At 40.3% G+C, this 19415-nt stretch overlaps 1 protein-coding gene and 1 pseudogene across 1 annotated transcript in view; one reads left to right on the top strand and one right to left on the bottom strand.

Moving 5' to 3' along the window:
- Window positions 1–19415, bottom strand: part of Manba (mannosidase, beta A, lysosomal) — a 93601-nt gene that overhangs the window by 45958 nt on the left and 28228 nt on the right. Inside the window, exons 6-7 of the mRNA XM_005406248.2 lie at window positions 6700–6875; window positions 4883–4993 (exon numbers count right to left, since the gene is read on the bottom strand). Coding sequence (XP_005406305.1) covers window positions 4883–4993; window positions 6700–6875 — 287 coding nt within the window. The remainder of the gene's footprint in view (window positions 1–4882; window positions 4994–6699; window positions 6876–19415) is intronic.
- On the top strand, window positions 3204–4660 carry LOC102017034 (annotated as a pseudogene).

Below are 19415 nucleotides of genomic sequence, written 5' to 3'. Positions count from 1 at the left end.
TTAGACAATGAAATATTACAGCTCAATGGAAACATGCAAACCACCACTACTTGCAACATACCTAAATGCCATGGACACAATGGTCCATGCATAAAAGATGTTAGATGTAAGGATAACAGATGTCAGGGAGGGGTGGGTAGTGACTGGGGAGGTTTGTGGGAGGACTTCCAAGGTCCACATAGTGTCTATTTCTTCATTGGGAAGACAGTTATATGAGTTTGTTTTCTGATAATCCATTAAGCTTTTCATTTATTGGCTTAGTTACTTCTCTTTCATTGCTGAGACAAAATACCTGGCAACAAAATTAAGGAAGGAAAGGTTTATTTAGCTCAGTTTGTGGAGGCTTCAGTCCATAATCAGTTGGCTCCAGGTAGGGTAGCATTGCACAGGGATAACTGTTTATGGCGGCCAATGACAGCAAAAGCAGCAAGAGCAAAAGGGGAGAAGCATGAAAGCAGACTCTTTCTGTCCCTTATATTGTATGCAGGCTGCCCAACCCAGGGCAGGTGTAGCACCCATACCCATAATCCCAACATTGGACCATGAATCAATCACAAACTCTAGAACCACCCCCCCACACACCAAGACTGCAAGGCTTTGGAGGGACATCTAGACAGAAACCATAATACTTATGTTCTGTTTATCTTCTGTATATGTCTTATATTTCACCATTAATATAGCATAAAAAGGAATCCCAGTCTGGCACATTCCCACTAGAGAACAGCTCAAGAAAATAAGGCTAAGGGATGCCTGCCAGAAAGCAGATACTGATGGCAAGGATTTGGACAACTGCTGGCTGAAACTCAGCAAATCTCAAATCATAGGAAAAGATCTGGCAGTTAAGGATTGATGAGCAGTTAAAATTCCCTAGAAGAACCACCCTAGATGGAAAGAAAAATGAACTTGATATCATCTCTGTCTTATCAAATTTGGCATTGACTTATACTTTTATCTTAATTTCAAAACCACACACCAATTCTGAAATTTATAGAGAGCTCAAATTCTTATACCATTCAAGTTTCCATTACTGGGCAATTTTAGACTTGTAGGGAGGCATAAGAGATCATTCAATCCAATCTCCACCTCCAGTCAAATAAACAAATAAGCAAAAATATTATTTCAAAGTTTCCACTGCAAATACACTCTGGAATGTTGCTCCTTAGTAACTCACTCTAGTAACAATAATTTTGACTAAGACAGAGTCTCTCCTTTGTTGGCATCGTAGGCCTTCCTTTAAAATCTGATAAAACCAAGATCATGTGGATGACATCAAAGTCTGTTGCCAACACTAGCAGTAGCCTGGCCCCCTTGGACCACGGCTATAGCAATCCCTGAGTGCCCAGAAGGCTGAGCACTGTAAAATGAATCCCAAGGAAACAATTCCCTAGGAAGCCATTCTCGAGCAGCAGTCTCAGGAGCTCTCTCCACACACGAAAGAAAGCTTTTATACTTTTGTACCATTGAGCTTGCAGTGGGTGGGGTCTTGCTGATTTCTGAGATGTCCTCAAGGCATCTTCTTATTCCTGTACAAAGGACATGGTTTCTTTTTAATGGTACCAATCTCTTCAGCAACCACAGCTCTTTCACTCCAACTTTACATGTGTTTCTTTTCTGGCCAACACTTAAGATTTTCAAAATTTCCTGCTCTGCTTTTTGTACCTGTTCCTCACTACAAAACTGACTAAAAGTGGTCAGAATTACTCATGCTATATCCTGAACACTGGGCTGCCTTGAAATTTCCTCTACCAGATCAATGAGTTCATAGCCCTTAAACTCAGTCTTTAGCAAAGTTTCAGGACACAGGTAAAGTGTAATAAATTCTTCACCCAAATGTAACATGCATGACCTCTAGTCCACGTCTCAGTAGGGCACTCTTTCCCAACTAAAATCTCATGAGTCTGGTTTATTCTGTCTCATGATTTCAGAAGGTTCAGTGCATGGGTGGCTGGTGCCAAGATAGAAATGACCTGGTGGAAGGTATAGGAAGCTGCTCAACCCATGGCAAGCCAGAAAGCAGAGAGAGAAGGGAGGACAGGATGACAAGAATACACCCTTCCAACTCATACTCCCAGTGATCACCTCCTTCAACCAGGGCCCACCTCCTCACAGTAGTCAGCCATGAATTCATAAATGGATAGATCCACTGAAGGAGTATAGCACCCCCATGACCCAATCACCTCTCTAAAGCCCCACCTCAGGAGAATTTTGGGGGACATTATATATTGAAACCATAACACCATTCATCCAATCTAAGCTACATAACCTTAATTAAACACCAGTATCATTAGTCCCTCCTTAAAACTCAAGAATCCCCATTCTCTAGGTGGCAAAACTTCCTGGTTTAGTATGTAAACACTAGTAGACATAGGTATTTGGGGAAATGACTACAAATGGCAAAAGAAATAAGTAAAACTTAAAATTTTTAGTTGTGGGAAATAGGAAATAGGAAAAGGTGGGTAAAGGAATCTATTTGGTCATATAAACCTTCTAGTAATACGTGAGCTTTAAAATTACACATACGTATTACTTGGACACAAACAAGTACAATTTTAAAAGCACAAAAGGTGGGGGTGTGGCTCAGTGGTAGGGTACTTGTCTAGCATGCAGGCGTCCCTGAGTTCAGGCCCTAGCATCATGAAGAGAACAGAATAGAGTACTGAAGGAGAATATTTATCGACAAAATAATATGTTAAGTGCGACTCAGTTCAAAATACAAATATGCCTTTGCTCCTGCCGGATATTCCCATCCAGGTCATGTCCATCTTCCGGATTGTTCCACACCACCTTCTTGATGACTCTTTGGTCTTCCTCTTTTTACCACTGCCCCTGAGCTTGTACACCTTGTTGGTCATGCCTTTCTAGTGTTGCTCCTGCGCTGGTTGTGCTGGGCCATGGATCACCAGCCAGAACCAGAGCCAGGCCTGGTCCTCCCGGGCCACCCTGCCTCCTCTGTGCAGCCTCCCCGACCACCCAGAGGTCCCAGCAGGCTCTCAAAGGCAGCCCCTGCGCTGCTGCACCATTGTGGACTCTCAGGGCCTCTTGGGTTTTCTCTGCCATGCTTCCTGTCCTGCCACCTCACCCACCTGCCCTGTCCTGGTCCAGGACCGAAGAGGTAAGATTATCTTGGAACTTCTGCATGATATTTCAAAGGGCAGTGGAGAACAAAGGTGTAAGAATACATGTGCACTTCTAGTAAAAAGAGCATGGTTTAGAACTCAATTTTGGGTCAACCGCCCTTCACTCCACACCGTCAACAAAATAATTTCTTTGCCCTGTCACCAACTTTTTATTCACACCAGCAGCTTGTAGATGCACAGTTCAACTTCCACAGTGCAGACTTGTCTAGAGCTGTGTCATTACAGCAACTAACGTACAGAAATGTCAGTCCAGTACAGACCTCAACATCCCCAATATTTGGAGGAAGGAAGAGATTAAGTGATGAAAAAAACCTGCCTTGATAGTAAACAGCAGCGATTCCATTCACCCCACCAAGAGCCAACTGTAGTTAACCAGACAGAGCGTCTACCAGGTGAACAAAGATACTCAATGCCATCACTGTTTCATACACCCTGTGTACCAGAGATAGTCAGATGTGTTCCACCTTTTTGAGAAATACCATTTTTAGAACCTAGAGAAAGCACACTAACCAAGGCCAAAGGTAAGCTGAATCAGCAGGTACTGGAGTTATTTGAGACATGGCAGCAGAAGAGAGTGACTTAAAGAAGAAAGAACTCTGTCAGGCACAGCTGCAGAGGGAGATTCAGCTTCTGTTCCCACAAAGCAGACTTTTTCTGGTTGGGTCTTCTTAAATGGATTTGGTACCCGGAGTAACGATGGTGATTTATGCCTGGTTGTTAAAAAACAGCCATGTTTTCTTCAGGTAAATCAGAAGACTGAAGCACAGCACATACTCATGTTAGTCCACAAACACTTCTGTACTAGACTTTCTGGCTCCATTGAGAGACCTCAACTGATTCGAGAAAAGTGCCCACTGTGAAGTTCAAGGACAAAGTCAGTGGTGTGGAGTTTGACTTGAATGTAAACAATATTGTTGGAATAAGAAACACATTCCTTCTCAGAACTTACGAAAACCTTGAAAATCAAGTTCATCCATTAGTGCTGGTGATTAAAAAATGAGCAAATCACCGTGAGATAAATGACGCCACTCATGGTACTTTAAGCAGCTATAGCCTTGTATTGATGGTTTTGCACTATTTACAAACCCTAGCTGAACTCATACCTCCGCCCCTCCAAAAAATTTACCCAGAATCTTTTAGTCCTGCTATCCAGCTCACCTTGTACATCAAGCTCCATGTAGTATTCCTCCTCACCTCTCAGAGACTGGATCAAGTCCTAGGGACCTCCTACTGGGCTGTCTTAAATATTATGCTACAGAATTTGACTGGAACAGTCAAATGATTTTGGTTCTTAAAACCAAAGCCGTTCCAAGTCCTCATGGTATTGAGTGGAAAAATAAATACATCTGTGTAGAAGAAACTTTTGATGGAACAAATGCAGTCAGAGCCGTTCATGAAAAGCAGAAGGTTGACATGATCAAGGATCAATTTTTAAAGTCATTTAAATCAATCACTAAAGATTGAAAAACAAAAGGGATTTGAACACTATACCACCTTTAAGAACTGCTCTCCTGAAAAGATAACTGGCCTCTATTTCTTAAATTTTTCTGAGAAATAAAGAACAAGACTTACATCATTTAAAAAAATACAAACATGTACACACACAGAGACGCTTTTAAATGCTGTAACTGAGTGGTAGAGTCATACATTTTATGGCTTCTTTGAATCACTTCCTTCAAAGATTTGTACTGCCATTTTAACAAGAAATGTTATTCTTTTCACAAAATATTCCAAGCATCACTTACCTTGGCAGATTTCTCAATGTGTAAGCCTCCATCTAGTTTAAAAAGCACTGTCATGTTGTACCCAGTCTGGTCTCCATGTCCATGAGGCCACCAAGCTTCCACAGTTGTACTCTTTGAAGAAATGAGAGACGACACTCTAAATAATGAAGTGTATTTTCAGAAAAACAGTATGACTCAAAGCATTATATCAATTTCTCATATTATCAACCACAGAAAGCTGTACATTTTAAAAGAGCACAAATCTCCCTATCTGTATTATGCCAAATCATACCAACCCATTGATAATATCCCAAAATCAACATGCCCAGACTTGGCCCAGATTCAGACACCAAAGAGGAAGGCAAAGAACAGAACAGGACAGACATGCAGAAAAGCTTCTTTTAACTCCAAACTTGCATTGATTCTACATCCTAACACCTGGAAGAAGACTTTGAAGTTGGCTCTTCTTTCCAGCCAACCTAGAAATGATGTGAAGTTCTTATTTTATCAGGGCAGTTACTGAATGTTATCCACTCCCCTCTTTCTCAAAGGAATAGGAAAAGGGGGAAAGGGTTAGGGTTAGGAGTTAGAGCTAGGGACAGAGCTAGGGTTAGGGTAGGGGTTAGGGGTTAGGGTTAGGGACAGAGCTAGGGTTAGGGTTGGGGTTAGGGGTTAGGGTTAGGGACAGAGCTAGGGTTAGGGTTGGGATTAGGGGTTAGGGGTTAGGGTATAGGATTCTTGGTTTGGATTTAAGAACTATGATTAGGGGTTAGCACTTAGAGACTAGAGGCTACGGTTAGGATTAGGGCTAGGGGTTAAACAGAAATGGTGGAAATGTAAATCTACCTCATCTCTACCCATAAAGCTCATGAGTTTGGAATCTTAATACATGTAGAGAATGCACCTCCCATGAGACATGTTCCCTGAGCACCAAAGTGACCCTGTCTTAGTGGTCCTGCCACGGGGCGAGGCTGAGTTCCAGACTGCAACACAAGTTACCTGCCACCACACAACAGTGTTGCCTAGTATAGGTAGAGTTCCTGATAAGGACAGGACAGGAGCACACAATACAACTTTCCTTTAAGACCACTCCTGCTTCTCATCCTGCTTCTGCTGTTTTAATCAGTGCCCTAGAAAACCAACAGCTCATCGAGGAGGAGTTAGCAACTTCAGTGGTGCACTGTTCCCTAAGTCTTCCTGAAAAACAGCTCCTCACCAACCTAAACCTGTCCTAGCCAAGTCATTCTCTGGACTGTGATCCCCTCCCTGTCTAGAGGCAGCCATTTCCCTTACATTTCTGTAGGAAATTCAGGCAACAGCACCAATACTCAAAATAACTGACTAGTAGCAAAAATAATCACTGCATTTAAATATAATGCATAGAATGTATACTGGATTTAGGATACCGCAAGTACAACCAAAAAAAATAGAGTATTACCAACCTCTTGAAAGGAAAGGTTTCCAAATTAATCACATTTTCTCCATTTTCTTACACTTAACATTTGGGAAAATTATATTGGGCATGGTGATACACACCTGTAATCCCAGCACTCAGGAGGCTGAGGCAAGAGGATCACCATGAGTTTAAAGCAATCCTCAGGTACATAGTAAGTTCAAGGCCAGCCTTAACTATATAGTGAGACTATCTCAATCCCCGCTCAAAATTGGGAAAATCATTCCTTAGCTCAAACTCCCACGAACTATACCAGAAGTTAAAAATAGAAAAGAAAATGAAATGGACAAAGCAGCTTTTCTTTCATACCCAGTCCCTTCTTTCCCCTCTTTCTTTTGAACAGGTGTGACTTTCCTCCTTTATCTCAGGAATTCCTGGCACTCACCTTGTTAATTTTCACAGAGAGCTCCACAGTTCTCTCCCCAGGCTGGAGCTCAAGGCTGTATGTCTGCTGCATCTGCAGTTTAGGGATGGCTATGACCACCTGAGCACCAACTGGCTTTGAGCTGACAACGTCAAAAGTAGATTCTATTTCAACACTCCACACCTGGGCAGTGTTATCTAAAGCACAAAGAGAAAGAGGAAAATTATCCCTGCAGTCCTTGGAGTTTAATAGAGATAAGGCCTAAGCCACTTTTAAACCAGTGAGTACTCCACAATACAAATTCCTATGGAAATGTTCTCTTAATCTAGAAAATTTAAGCTTTATTCTAAACAGTAACCAAAATTACCTATTTTAAATAGACTCACACATGGGAAAGTAAGGAGTAAAGTTCACAAAGCACAAAGTCTTAGTTAACCAGTAATTTTCCTGATATTATGAGGCACTTGCTTTTTTACTTCTAACTGTGTAATCCCACCTCTGATCCAGGAGAGCCCATCTTATAAACCAGGACTCAAGTCTAGGTTACAACTTCCTATCAAGTATCTCCTGAAAACCCCACATCTCCATTTCCTACAGACCACCGGCCAGCCCTGACTCCCCAGAGGAGATGCAAGGGGATTCCAAAGGGTGACAATGAGTGATAACTTCAAAGGGAGAACTAGGGGAAAAGACAGAAAGGAAGTAGTATGGTGTTGTTGAAAATTCTCTAGAGTCCATCCTTTGCAGTGACACCAAGATAGCATCTTCTCCTCATCCTAACAGCCCAGGCCCAAAGGAGACCGGAACTCTGGACAGAAAGGAAGACAGATAAGATTTCCCCAGGGCAGCTCAGTGAGGAGGGAGAGAGGCAGGGAGGGAGGGACCATGTGTCTGACCTGGGTGAATATCAACAGAAAGAAACAGAATCCAAAATATGAGCTGTTTCTCCATGCAAAGGGTCAAAGAACCATTCAGACACCTCCAGTCTGGGTCCAAAATATGAGACCTGAAAATCTTTAAAGAATGCCAGCTATTATATTCCTATACAGCCTACTTCTTAGTGAAGATGAGCTGGAAAAAAAGAAAAATAAAACAAGCTTTATTCTACACCAAAAAAAGTACAAGAGCTATGGAAAGTCAATTAGAAAATTGGCTTGGCTGCATGGGTTCAGATGTTGCCTGACATTCCTTTTCTTCCTAAAGATGTGGGACTCTTGGAGTTAACATGAAAATGTGCAATGTGCACTTTAGATAATAAAAGAAATAGTTTACCTGAATACTACAGCTCAGCACAAATATCAGTAGAGTCTCTAAAAGTATTTTGCAGAAAGCCCAAATTAATTTCTAATTTTTTCCTAAATGACTACTGTCCTAGTTTGGAGAACCTGGATGGTTAACTGTGGGTACAGGTGGGCCCTTCTTTATCCCTAATGAAGCAACATGATTCCCTCCAACTTTCCAGGGAAACAAATACACACAGAGATCCCATTACCCCTTTCTACTGCTGAAACATCAGTCCGAGGGGCACATGTAGTTTACTAAAAATTAAGTTCACACTTGACATCTACCTCTTTTGGAGCGTTATGGCAGGCTGGGTAAAAGCTCCAGCCCTACTTTATTAATACTCAGGAAGCGGACATTCCACAGTTCAGACTGGAAGTTCAGTAACCACTACACTGGGTATTGGGTGCAGAGGTTCAGTCAGGTCTACTCCTCTTCCCCTGGCAGAATTCGCTCCTGGGTTCTCCACTTCATCCTTCGGCAGCTTTTTAGCTTTTGCCATGAATAATGTGTTCCCACTGATGTTTCCATGAATAATAAACTGCTGTCATCTGCCCAGAACTATGCTCTTAGGTACAGCTCTTTTATTTGCTAGATCAGCCTTGTTCCCCAATAAAGCTTTTCAGGCTTAGGACTTGCTTGCCTCTGAAGTTCTTGAACCCATCTCTTGCTCTTGCAAGCATTCCTCATTTGTAACATCATCTACAACTGTGGCATTGGTATCATTCTCATCTGGCTGTGCCCTCTATTTCAAACTGCATGGTTTTGTCATCAAGACACACAGTTGGGTTAGAAAAGCAGGCCCAGTACTCTCTTGAAATTGAGGAAATTGACCTTTCACAAAGCAAGCACTAGGTTTGACTTGCCAGTGTGACCTTCCCAAAAGTGCAAGTTTGGGCTGGCATCTCATTTTCGGTATGTGGCCTGTGGGGTTGTATTGTTCCTCTATCAGCCATGACCAGACTCCTAAGTGACTTTCCAGATGGAAGGTGTCAATCTTTTCTCTTCCTGGAAGTAAAGAAGTTGGAGACTGTACCACGCAGCATGCAGGGCACAGCTCCCTGGCAGCCAGGCACAGGCCTGAAGGGCAAAGGCGCTGTGGCTGCACCGCATCTCCTCCTCTCTGCTCCCCACACAGCAGCCTGTGACTGTGTTGTCTTCTAATTGTGGTAACAGAACGCTGAAAGCACAGTGTTTCCAGAATGTACTTACTGTGCCTTTCAGCTGTCTCCACAACCTTCTGAAATGTTCATTAAACTAGGCCCTCATCCCTCCCTAAGCAAAGGAGGCCCACTGTGAACAACTCACAGCTCTGGGGACAAGACAACCCATGAAAGAACAGAAGTCAGTCAGTCTCTCTCTTTCTCTGTTCCCCACCACCAGGCCTGCATTTTGCATGGATTACTTGCTTATCAATGTCCTCATCTTTGGAGCTGTGGCACCCACCCACTCCACCCACTCCCCACACTTCAGACCCCACGTCCAACCCCCCCCTCCATGGGACACTCAGTATTCCCACCCCATGCTCAGAAAACAGCAGCAGACACTGCTGTGTCCACCCCAGGAAAGAGCCCCTGAGCTCCCTTTTCCTAACGACTGAACACAGAGGGGTAAATTGTCTGTGTTATGGCTGAAGGCAGTAGGGGTTTCAGCCCATAATTGGCTGACTCCAAGGTAGGGTGGCACAGCAGATAGGCATCATAGAGGAGAAACCATTTGTTGCAGGCAGAAGGTAGCAAAGGATCTTAGCAGCTTTTTTCTGCCCCTTTTATATTCTATCTAGGCTACCAGGTCTAGACAGTGCCAAACAAATCAGTGGATGATTTAATAATCACACACCCTTAATCTTAGCACCCTTAACCCCAGCACTGCACCATGAATCAATCACACACTCTAGATTCAGCCACCTCTGAACAAGCCCTGCCTATGACCACATGAGGCTACGGACAGAGACATCTAGACACAAGCCATAACACATACATACTACATTATCTTATCCTATTATTTTTCAATAATAGGATATTATTGAAATAGGATATTATTGAATATTATTGAATAGGATATTATTCCTATTTATATAAATATCTAATAACTTCACCAGTAACTGCTGTCTTTCAGATAAAAACTGAAAGAAAAAAGAAATATTGAAAAAATAAAAGGCAGTTTTCTAATGCTTTCATAAAATTATAATTCTATTTTCTTCCTTATACCAAAAAAACCAAACTGATAGCTATAAAATTAATCAGAAATATGACAATTACTACTTAGAGTCCACAAAACACAGCTCCTGACCAGGAGATGTATTTTCTCTATGTCAAGTATATGATATCTTGTAATCATAAAACTGAAACTGTAGCTGATATGGGGGAAGTTGATTATACTGAACTCAAATTGGATTTTAAGCATCATGTAAACTGAACTAATTCCAGTAAAATTCACTTAGTTCTTAGAGATTAAACTCTATCTAAAAAAATCTATTCAGGAAGAAATGTTTCACTTAACAGTCAAATTTGTAAATTGACCAAGATGACAGAGTGGTAAGCAGCACAGAAAGAGCCTCTCTGAGTGTTGCCATCCAAATGCTGGAATATAACAATGTGAGGAAGACAAGAGGGAGAGAAATAGGTCTCCTGGACTCAGGATCTGAGTTGTGAATTGAAGCCCACGGAAAGAGCGAAGAGAAAAAACTTCAACAAAGAGGAAGGAGGTAACCAGCAGTGCCTTCTCACTGAGACGGAACTCACTGTGTGAGAGGAGTGGTTCAAACCTGCAGACATACAGTGACTGCTTATGACCCCAGAGGCCTCCACAGAGAGATGCAGCAGTGGAAGAAAGCAGTGGACATGAAGAATTGCACTACAGGGCAGAGAGTGCCAAGAGTTTAGTAGTCCCACCTGAGACAGCAATTGGCCAGGAGCCATCTTGGACAGGGGCCAACTGAGCTGAGAATGTAGACCAGCTGCTGGCTCTATCAAGCGGCTCCCAGCTGGGCTCAGGCTAGCAGAAGGTGTGCTGACGGCTGCAGGCCAAGTGAGTCTGGTCTTTGCCAGAAGGTGCAAGCTCATTGAGCTCATCCACTACTTCACTAAAAAGCTACTGCTGGCTTTCTGGGATGGATCGGCATGGATCAGGATTCTGTCTCCACACATTATCTACCAGAGACAGCAGAGACAAACCTGGAAGTGGACTTTTTTTCCTCCCTCTCTCATTTCTTTTTTATTTTGGTGGTTTTGTTTTTGTTCCTTTCTCCTTCACTGTTTGATCTTGTTTTTATATGACTGTGAATATGGTTTTTAGCCTGTTTATAGCTGTTGTTCTGTTCTGTCTTTTTTATCTCTTCCTCTTCTTTCCCTCCAGTCTTCTGTACCAGTTTCCCACAGTTGGCCTGATCCCCCTTTGTCCTCTAGCCTTACTTCTAATCTCTTCCTCCTCTCTACCTCTCTGTTTTTTCCCTAACCCTTTTAAATTTTAAGCCCTATGGGTAAAATTGAGGAAGGACTTATATACTGCATATAACTTTCTAGTCTGTTTAGATTTTGTTATATAATTACAAATCTAGTTCAAGGCGGCAAATTAATGGTTAGATAAGTTTGTCATTTTCTAGGCTGTGATTGTTGCTACTGTTATTGCTGCTGGTATCACTTTAGCCAAAAGTGACATAATTGTTCTAAGCAGCTATTCTTCCTCATATTCCAAGACTGAGATTGACTAAGGGTCATAGAACATACTGTGGCACAGTGCCAAAGAACTAGTAGCTGGGCTAAACAAGCAGCAACTTCTCATCCCCAACAAATTGAATATGTAGGATCTTGCAACAGACTCAAAACCCAAAAGTCAGTTACACCTCGGAGATACCCTGAAGAAGCAGTCATTTCCTAAGGGTTCTAAATACTAGCAATAAAGCAACCCACCATAGACAATTTACAAGCATCACCCCCAGAATTAAACTAAAAACAGAAAAGAAAATGTGAAGACACTTACCCAAGATGCAACCCCAGATATCCAGTTCACCAAAGGCAAACCCAGGGGGCAATGAGGTGAGACAATCTGAAAGTCACCCACCCGGCATCTCTGAAGTAGTAACAACAAAGAAATTAAATGAAGCTCTAGAAAAAAATCAAATCAGAAATAATTTCTCAAAAGAAAAAGAAATAATGTCTCAGATAACTACAGAGATAGTGTCCACATGAAAACCATGCTTAGTAACTTTAGAGCAGATACAGACAAAAAAAAAAAATAGAGGAGCTTAAGAAAATGATGGAAGCCATAAATGCTCAGCACAGGAAGGAAACGGAATCCATAAGGCAGATTCAAGCAGATATCCAGAAGAATAAAAATTCCATTGTAAGTATCCACAGCATATTAAGCCAATATGAAGACAGGATCTCAGATATAGAAAACAAGCTGGCAGTCCACAATCATGAAAAGAAAGATTTCTTAAAAATGGCAAGGGACCATGAGAAATCTATCCAGCAGCTGCTAGATGAAGTAAAGAAGAATAACTTAAGAATGACTGGAGTCAATGAAAAAGCAGAAGATTGCACAAATGATATTAAAAAACTGTTCACAGACATGATAATAGCAAACTTCCCTGGTAGAGGAAAAGAATTTGACATACAGTAAGTGAGGCAAAGAGAATGCCAGTTAGTCATGGTCAAAAAAAAAAATCTACAGCCAGGTATATCATAATCAAGATTCCAGATATTCAACACAAGAACAAAATCTTAAAAGCTGCTAGGGAAAAGAAACAAATCACCTAAAAAGGAAAGTCCATCAGAATGACAGCTGACTTCTCAGCATAAACCCTCAAGTCAAGGAGAGCTTGGAATGAAGGATTTCAAGTTCTAAAGGAAAACAATCTTAAACCTCGATTGATGTACCCTGCAAAATTATCTTTCAAAGCTGATGGAGAAATAAGATATTTCCATGACAAAGAACATCTGAGGAGGGGCTGGGGATTTAGCTCAGTGGCACAGTGCCTGCCTGGCAAGTGCAAGGTCTTGAGTTCGATTCCTGGTACCAGAAAAAAACAAAACAAATAATAAAAAAAAAGAACATCTGAGAAAATTTATGACCACCAAACCAAGACTCCAAAATGTTTTGAAAGACATTCTAGAAAGAGATAACAAGGACTACAATTCCATAAACCCCAATAGAAGGAATCCACCAGGCAAGACAAACAATTAAACAGAGAAAGGGATTAAAAAAAGGAAGCCACAACAGGAAAATAATATGACAAGGATAAGTCAATACACATCAGTTATAATTATCAATGTTAATGGTCTCAATTCACCAATCAAAAGACAAAGATTAATAACAATATGCTGCATACAAGAAACACATTTAATTCAAAAAAGAAACTGATAGGGGCTGGGGATATAGTTCAGAGGCACAAATGCCTGCCTGGCAAGTGCAAGGTCCTGAGTTCAATTCCCAGCACCAAAAAAAAAAAGAAAGAAAGAAACTGATAGACCAAAAGTGAAAGGATGGAAAATGATACTTCATGTGACAGAAACCCAGAAAAAAGTAAGGGTAACTATTCTATTTGTAGACAAAGTGAATTTCAAGCTAAGACTAAGTAAGAGATAAAGGTTACTACATCCTTGTAAAAGAGAACAATCCTAGTGGAAGAGATAACAATCATAAATACATATGCAACAAATACCAGTGCACCCAACTACATAAAATATTAACAGGCATGAAAAATTAAATAAGCACTAATGTAATTGTATTAGGGGATCTCAACACCCCACTGTTACAAAAGGACAGATCAACTAGACAAAAAGTCAACAACGAAATATTAGAACTGAAACAAACTTTGGAACAAATGGACTTAGTAGATGTCTATAGAGTGTTCCACCCCATAACATCTTAAGTAAATGCAAAGGAACTGAAATTATCCCATGCATAGTATTTAAAATTATAATTGAAATTATGCCACACAATGAAATTGGAAATCAATGCCAAAAGAAACCACAAGAACTTCATAAACACATGGAAATTAAATAGCACCCTCCTGAACAGCCAATGGGTCACAGATGAAATTAAAAAACAAATTAGACAGGTTCTACAATTGAATGATAATTACAATACAATATACTGGAACTTATGGGACAAATGAAAGCAGTCCTAAAAGGAAAATTTATATCAGTGAATATCCACAGCACGAATGCAGAGCAAGCACAAATAAACAACTTAATAGTGAACCTCAAATTTCTAGTAAAAGAAGAGTAGGCTAAGCCAAAAGGAGGAAAATTAGAAAGATCAGAGCAGAAATTAACATATTGTTAATTTCTAGAAAAACAATACAAAGAATCAATGAATCAAAGAGTTGGTTCTTTGAAAGATTAAACAAAAATTACAAACTCTTATCCAACCTTATCAAAAAAGGAAAGAAAAGATTCAAAGCCAAGCAATTAGGACTGAAAAGGGTGAAATCACAACAGACCCTGCAGAAATTCAGAAGATCATCTACACCTAATTTGAAAATTTCTATTCTTAATAAGATGGAAAATGGAGAAGAAATGGACAGATTCCTAGATACAGATTACTAGATAACATATTCCTAAATAATCTTTTGATTACCAAACCTAAATCAAGAAAACATAAATATTCTAAATAAACTAATATCAATCAATGAAATCAAAAATATAACTAAAAACCTACCAACAAAGAAAAGATCAGGCCCTGATAGATTCACTGCTGAATCCTACAAGAAATTTAGAGAAGACTTAACACCACTACTTCTCAAAATCTTTAATGAATTGAAAGGGAAGCAATACTCCCAAATTCATTCCTGGAAGCAAGCATCACCCTAATACCAAAACTGGAGAAGAACCCAACCAAGAAAGAGAGGTCAATCTCCCTAGTCAGCATAGATGCAAAAATCCTCGAAAAGATACTGGTAAACAGAATGCAGCAAATCATCAAGAAGATTATATACCATGTCCAAATGGGATTAATCCTAGGGATGAAAGGATGTTCAACATACATAAATCAATAAATGTAATACACCATATTAACAGAACCAAGCACAAAAATCATATGATCAACTCAATAGATGCAGAAATAGTTTTTAACAAAGTCTAACACTTGTCCATGATAAAAACCCTACAGAAAACTGGAAAAGATGGACTTTCCATCAATCCAATAAAAGCCATCTATGACAAACGAACAGCCAATATTACACTAAATGGACAAAAACTGAAAGTTTTCACTCTAAAATCAGGAACAAGACAAGGATACCCACTATCTCCACTCTTATTCAACATAGTTCTGGGAAGTTTAGCCAGAGCAATTAAACAAGAGAAAGAAATAAAAGGAATAATGATAGGAAAGGAAGAAATTAAATTATCACTATTTGCAGATGGCATGATACTCTACATAGAAGACCCCAAAAACTCCACTAAAAAACTGCTAGATTTAATAAACAAATTCAGTAGCATAGCTGGATACAAAGTCAATACTCAAAAATCAATAGTCTTCGTATACACAAATAACAAACTCACTGAGAAAGAAATTAGGGAAACAACACCTTTCATAATAGCATCCAAAAAATGAAATACCTAGGAATCAATCTAACAAAAGATGTAAAAGACCTCTACATTGAAAACTACGGTAGTCTGAAAAAGGAGATTGAAGAGGATATCAAAAAAAGGAAAAATATCCCTTTACTCTTGGGTAGGAAGAGCCAATATAGTGAAAATGGCCATACTTCCAAAACTGTTATAGATTTAATGCAATTCCAATCAAAATTCCAATAGCATATCTCACAGGATTAGAGAAAACAATCCTAAAATTCATTTGGAACCAGAAAAATGAAGAAAAAGAAAAAAAGAAAAAAAATTCATTTGGAACCAGAAGAGACCTAGATGAGCAAAGGCAATTCTGGGCAAAAAGACAAGCCAACGGGCATCACAAACCATGACTTAAAATTATACTATATAGGCTACTGTGATTTAAAAAAAAAAGTGAGCTCAAGGCCAGCCTGAACTGCATAGCGAGACCCTGTTTCAAAAAGACCAAAAAAAAAAAAAAAAAAAAAAAAAAAAAAAAAAACAGCGTGGTACTGGCAAAAAAAGAGACCTGAAGATCAACAGAACAGACTAGAAGACGCAGAAACAACTCCAGATATACTCAGCCACCTTAACTTTGACAAAGGTGATAAACACATTCCCTGGAAGAATTTAATAATAAATAGTGCTCTTTAATAAATGATGCTAGAAAAACTGGCTCTGCACATGCTGAAGATTAAAACTGGACCCATATCTTTCACCATGAACTAAACTCAAAATGGATCAAAGATCTAAATATTAAAACAGAGACATTAAATCTGCTGGAAGATAGAATGGGTAAAACTCTTGAAGACATTGGTGTAGGTAAAGACTTTATGAATAAAACCCCAACTGCACAGGAACTATCACAAAGAATCAACAACTGGGATCTCATCTTATTAAAAAGCTTTTGCACAGCAAGAGAAACCACCAACAGAGTGAAGAGACAACTCACAATGTGGAAAAAAATGTTTGCCAGCTATTCCTCAAACAAAGGATTACTATTGAGAATGTATAAAGAACTCAAAAATATCAGACCTCCCAAATTGAAAGACCCTATCCAAAAATGGGCATCTGAGATAAATACACACTTCTCAGATGAAGAAATACAAACAGCAAATAAATACATGAAAAAATGTTCAACATCACTGGTCATTCGAGAGATGCAAATTAAAACAACACTGAGATTCCATCTCACCCCAGAAAAAAGGGCTATCATCAAGAAATCAACCAATAACAAATGCTGGCGGGGCTGTGGGGAAAAAGGAACCCTTCTCCACTGCTGGTGGGAGTGCAGACTGAGGCAATCACTGTGAAAATCAGTGTGGAGATTCCTCAGAAAACTATGATTGGAGGTCCCATTTGACCCAGGTATTCCCCTGCTGGGTATCTTCCCAGAAGAATTTTTAAAACATCATACCACAGTGATGTATGTGTACCTATCTTTATAGCTGCACAATTTGTAATAGGTAGATCTTGGAAATAACCCAAATGCCCATCAATCAAGGAATGGGTAAAAAAGATTTGGTCTTTTTATACAATAGAGTACTACTCAGCCATAAAGAAAGATAAACTGAAGACTTTTATAGGTAAATGGATGCAACTCGAGACCATACTTGTAAGTGGAATAAACCAGATGCACATGTGCAAACATTGTATTGTCTCCCTAGTGTAAGAAGCCAAAAGAATAAATAAGATCCAAAATGTACACCAGATATTGTAAAATGGGAAGAAATTGTTCAAAAGGAAAGAGAAATTGGCATGGGGAAAAAGACAAAAGAAGGGAAAAGCAAATATATATATATATATTAGTTAATTGAAAAGAAAGGTTTGTGGGGCTGGGGATTTAGCTCAGCGGCAAAAGCGCCTGCCTGGCAAGTGCACGGTCGTGAGTTCGGTTCCCGGTACCGGAGAAAAACCAAAAAAAAAAAAAAAAGAAAGAAAAGAAAAGAAAGGTTTGTGCTAATATTAGTTGGACAATTAACTGTCTATATCTTGTACGCTGAGTAACTAATTTAAAGATGACAATACACAATGTACTAGCCATTCTTACCCTCCAGTTAGCTTGTTTTGAAATTTTGTGGGTTTTTTTGTCTTTAAAATAAAAGACTTAAATAAACTAAAAAAATTCTTAAATTACACTACAGCAGTGATATTCAAATTTTTCTCAGGTATCAAAGTACCTAACTTACAACACTTTTTGTAAAACACCTCTAAACACTGATTAAGCTTCAGAACCAGTAAATAAAGAGCTCTTTGCTGAATCAGATCCTTTCTTCTGCTAGGCTCTGTTACAGCTTGAATATCCTTATCCAAAGACTTAAAACCACAGTGGTTTGGACTTCAGATTTTTTCAGATCCTGCAGTACTGGCAAACACATAATGAAATATGTTAGGGAGGAGCCCAAGCCTAAGCACAACATTCATTTGCTTCATATATATGCTATACACATAGCCTGGTGGTAAATCTACAGTGTTTTCTTTTTGTTTTTGTTTTACACAGTGTTTTTAAACAGCTTCATGGCATGGAATTTTCCACTGTGACATCATATTGGCACTCAGAAAGTTTTGGATTTTGGAGCACTTTGGATTTGGGGTTTTTGGATTAGGGATACTCAACCTATAGATTTGCACCTGAGAAAACGGAAGGGTGGGAATGGGCAATGGAGAGAATCAACCATTACTTGATCTCAGTAGCAAAATTCTCCATCTAGATTACACTGTGGAAGGAGTTCGAGATGCACTGAAAGAGAGACATATGTGCAACTGACGTTGGACCCTTTAATAACTTTCTAACCTTCAGAAGCACCCGTGCCCTAAAGAAGCTCTTCCATCACTAACCCTTCAGATTCAGCCCGAGGGAATGGCAGCTGATGGTCACTGGGGCCTCAGGATAGCAGCAGTCCCTCCTACGGCAAGGTGCACCCATCCTGCAAAGTATGTGAGCACTGGAGAGCCCCAGCCATTGCCTGCCATCACCCTTGCCTCTACCTTCCTCCTGGTTTTCCCTCTTCGCCCAACCCTCACTGATTGGAGTTTCTTGCTGAGCTGCCGTGGCTTCACCCTGGAAGACCATAACAATCTTGCATGACCTGGGCACCGTTCTTGTCACCTTCCCACTCCACACCCTGCACAGCACACTGAGCAGTGACTGCACGCACTCCACTTCTGGTCTGTGCCAAAATAGCCCAGGGCGAGCAGAGAACTCAACAAACATCTGTCCAGACCCTAAGGGACTGACTGCTGTTGGTGCCATTTCTGAGGTTTCATTTCAATGCTCCTTCACAGTGAATACCTCCTACGGCTGAAACAGCAGCGCTCTTGACTTTGCAAGACTTTGTACCTTCTTCTCTGGTTCATTTGTACCTAAAAGGCACCTTGGTCATGGAGATAAGAGGAAGGAGAGAAAGTCAGAGCCCAGCTTGGAGCAGGCCAAGGACCACCACACGCCCCATCCTTTCAAAAATGAATTCTTGCCAGGCGTGGTGGCACACATTTGTAATCCCAGCACTCAGGAGGCTGAGGCAGGAAGATCGTTGCGAGTTCAAGACCAGCCTGGGCTACAATGTGAGCTCAAGGCCAGCTTGAACTGCATAGCGAGACACTGTCTCAAAAAAGACCAAAAACAAAACAAAATGAATTCTTAGCCCAGGAAGCATTGGAAATGCCTTCCCTCCCTACTGCTCCCTCTCTTGTGGAAATGTAAAAATAAGGCTTCTTGTGACTCATAGATAAGCAGCTTCAACAGGTTTGAGATTGCCCGGAAAGGAGGGAGTGCCAGAAGGGCCAGAGCATTATCTTCTGTCCTTGGAAGAAAGAACATCTGGTGTTGACACAGATATCTCCCCCTCCCCTTGTCCATAAGCAGAAAAACTCTGCATTCCTGTACACTATATATCATAG

Source organism: Chinchilla lanigera, unplaced genomic scaffold (genome assembly GCF_000276665.1).
Source record: "Chinchilla lanigera isolate Chin_1 unplaced genomic scaffold, ChiLan1.0 scaffold00095, whole genome shotgun sequence".
In the NCBI taxonomy this organism is placed as follows: Eukaryota; Metazoa; Chordata; class Mammalia; order Rodentia; family Chinchillidae; genus Chinchilla; species Chinchilla lanigera.
Note: the sequence above shows the minus strand (reverse complement) of the source record. Positions and strands in the feature narration are given on the sequence as shown.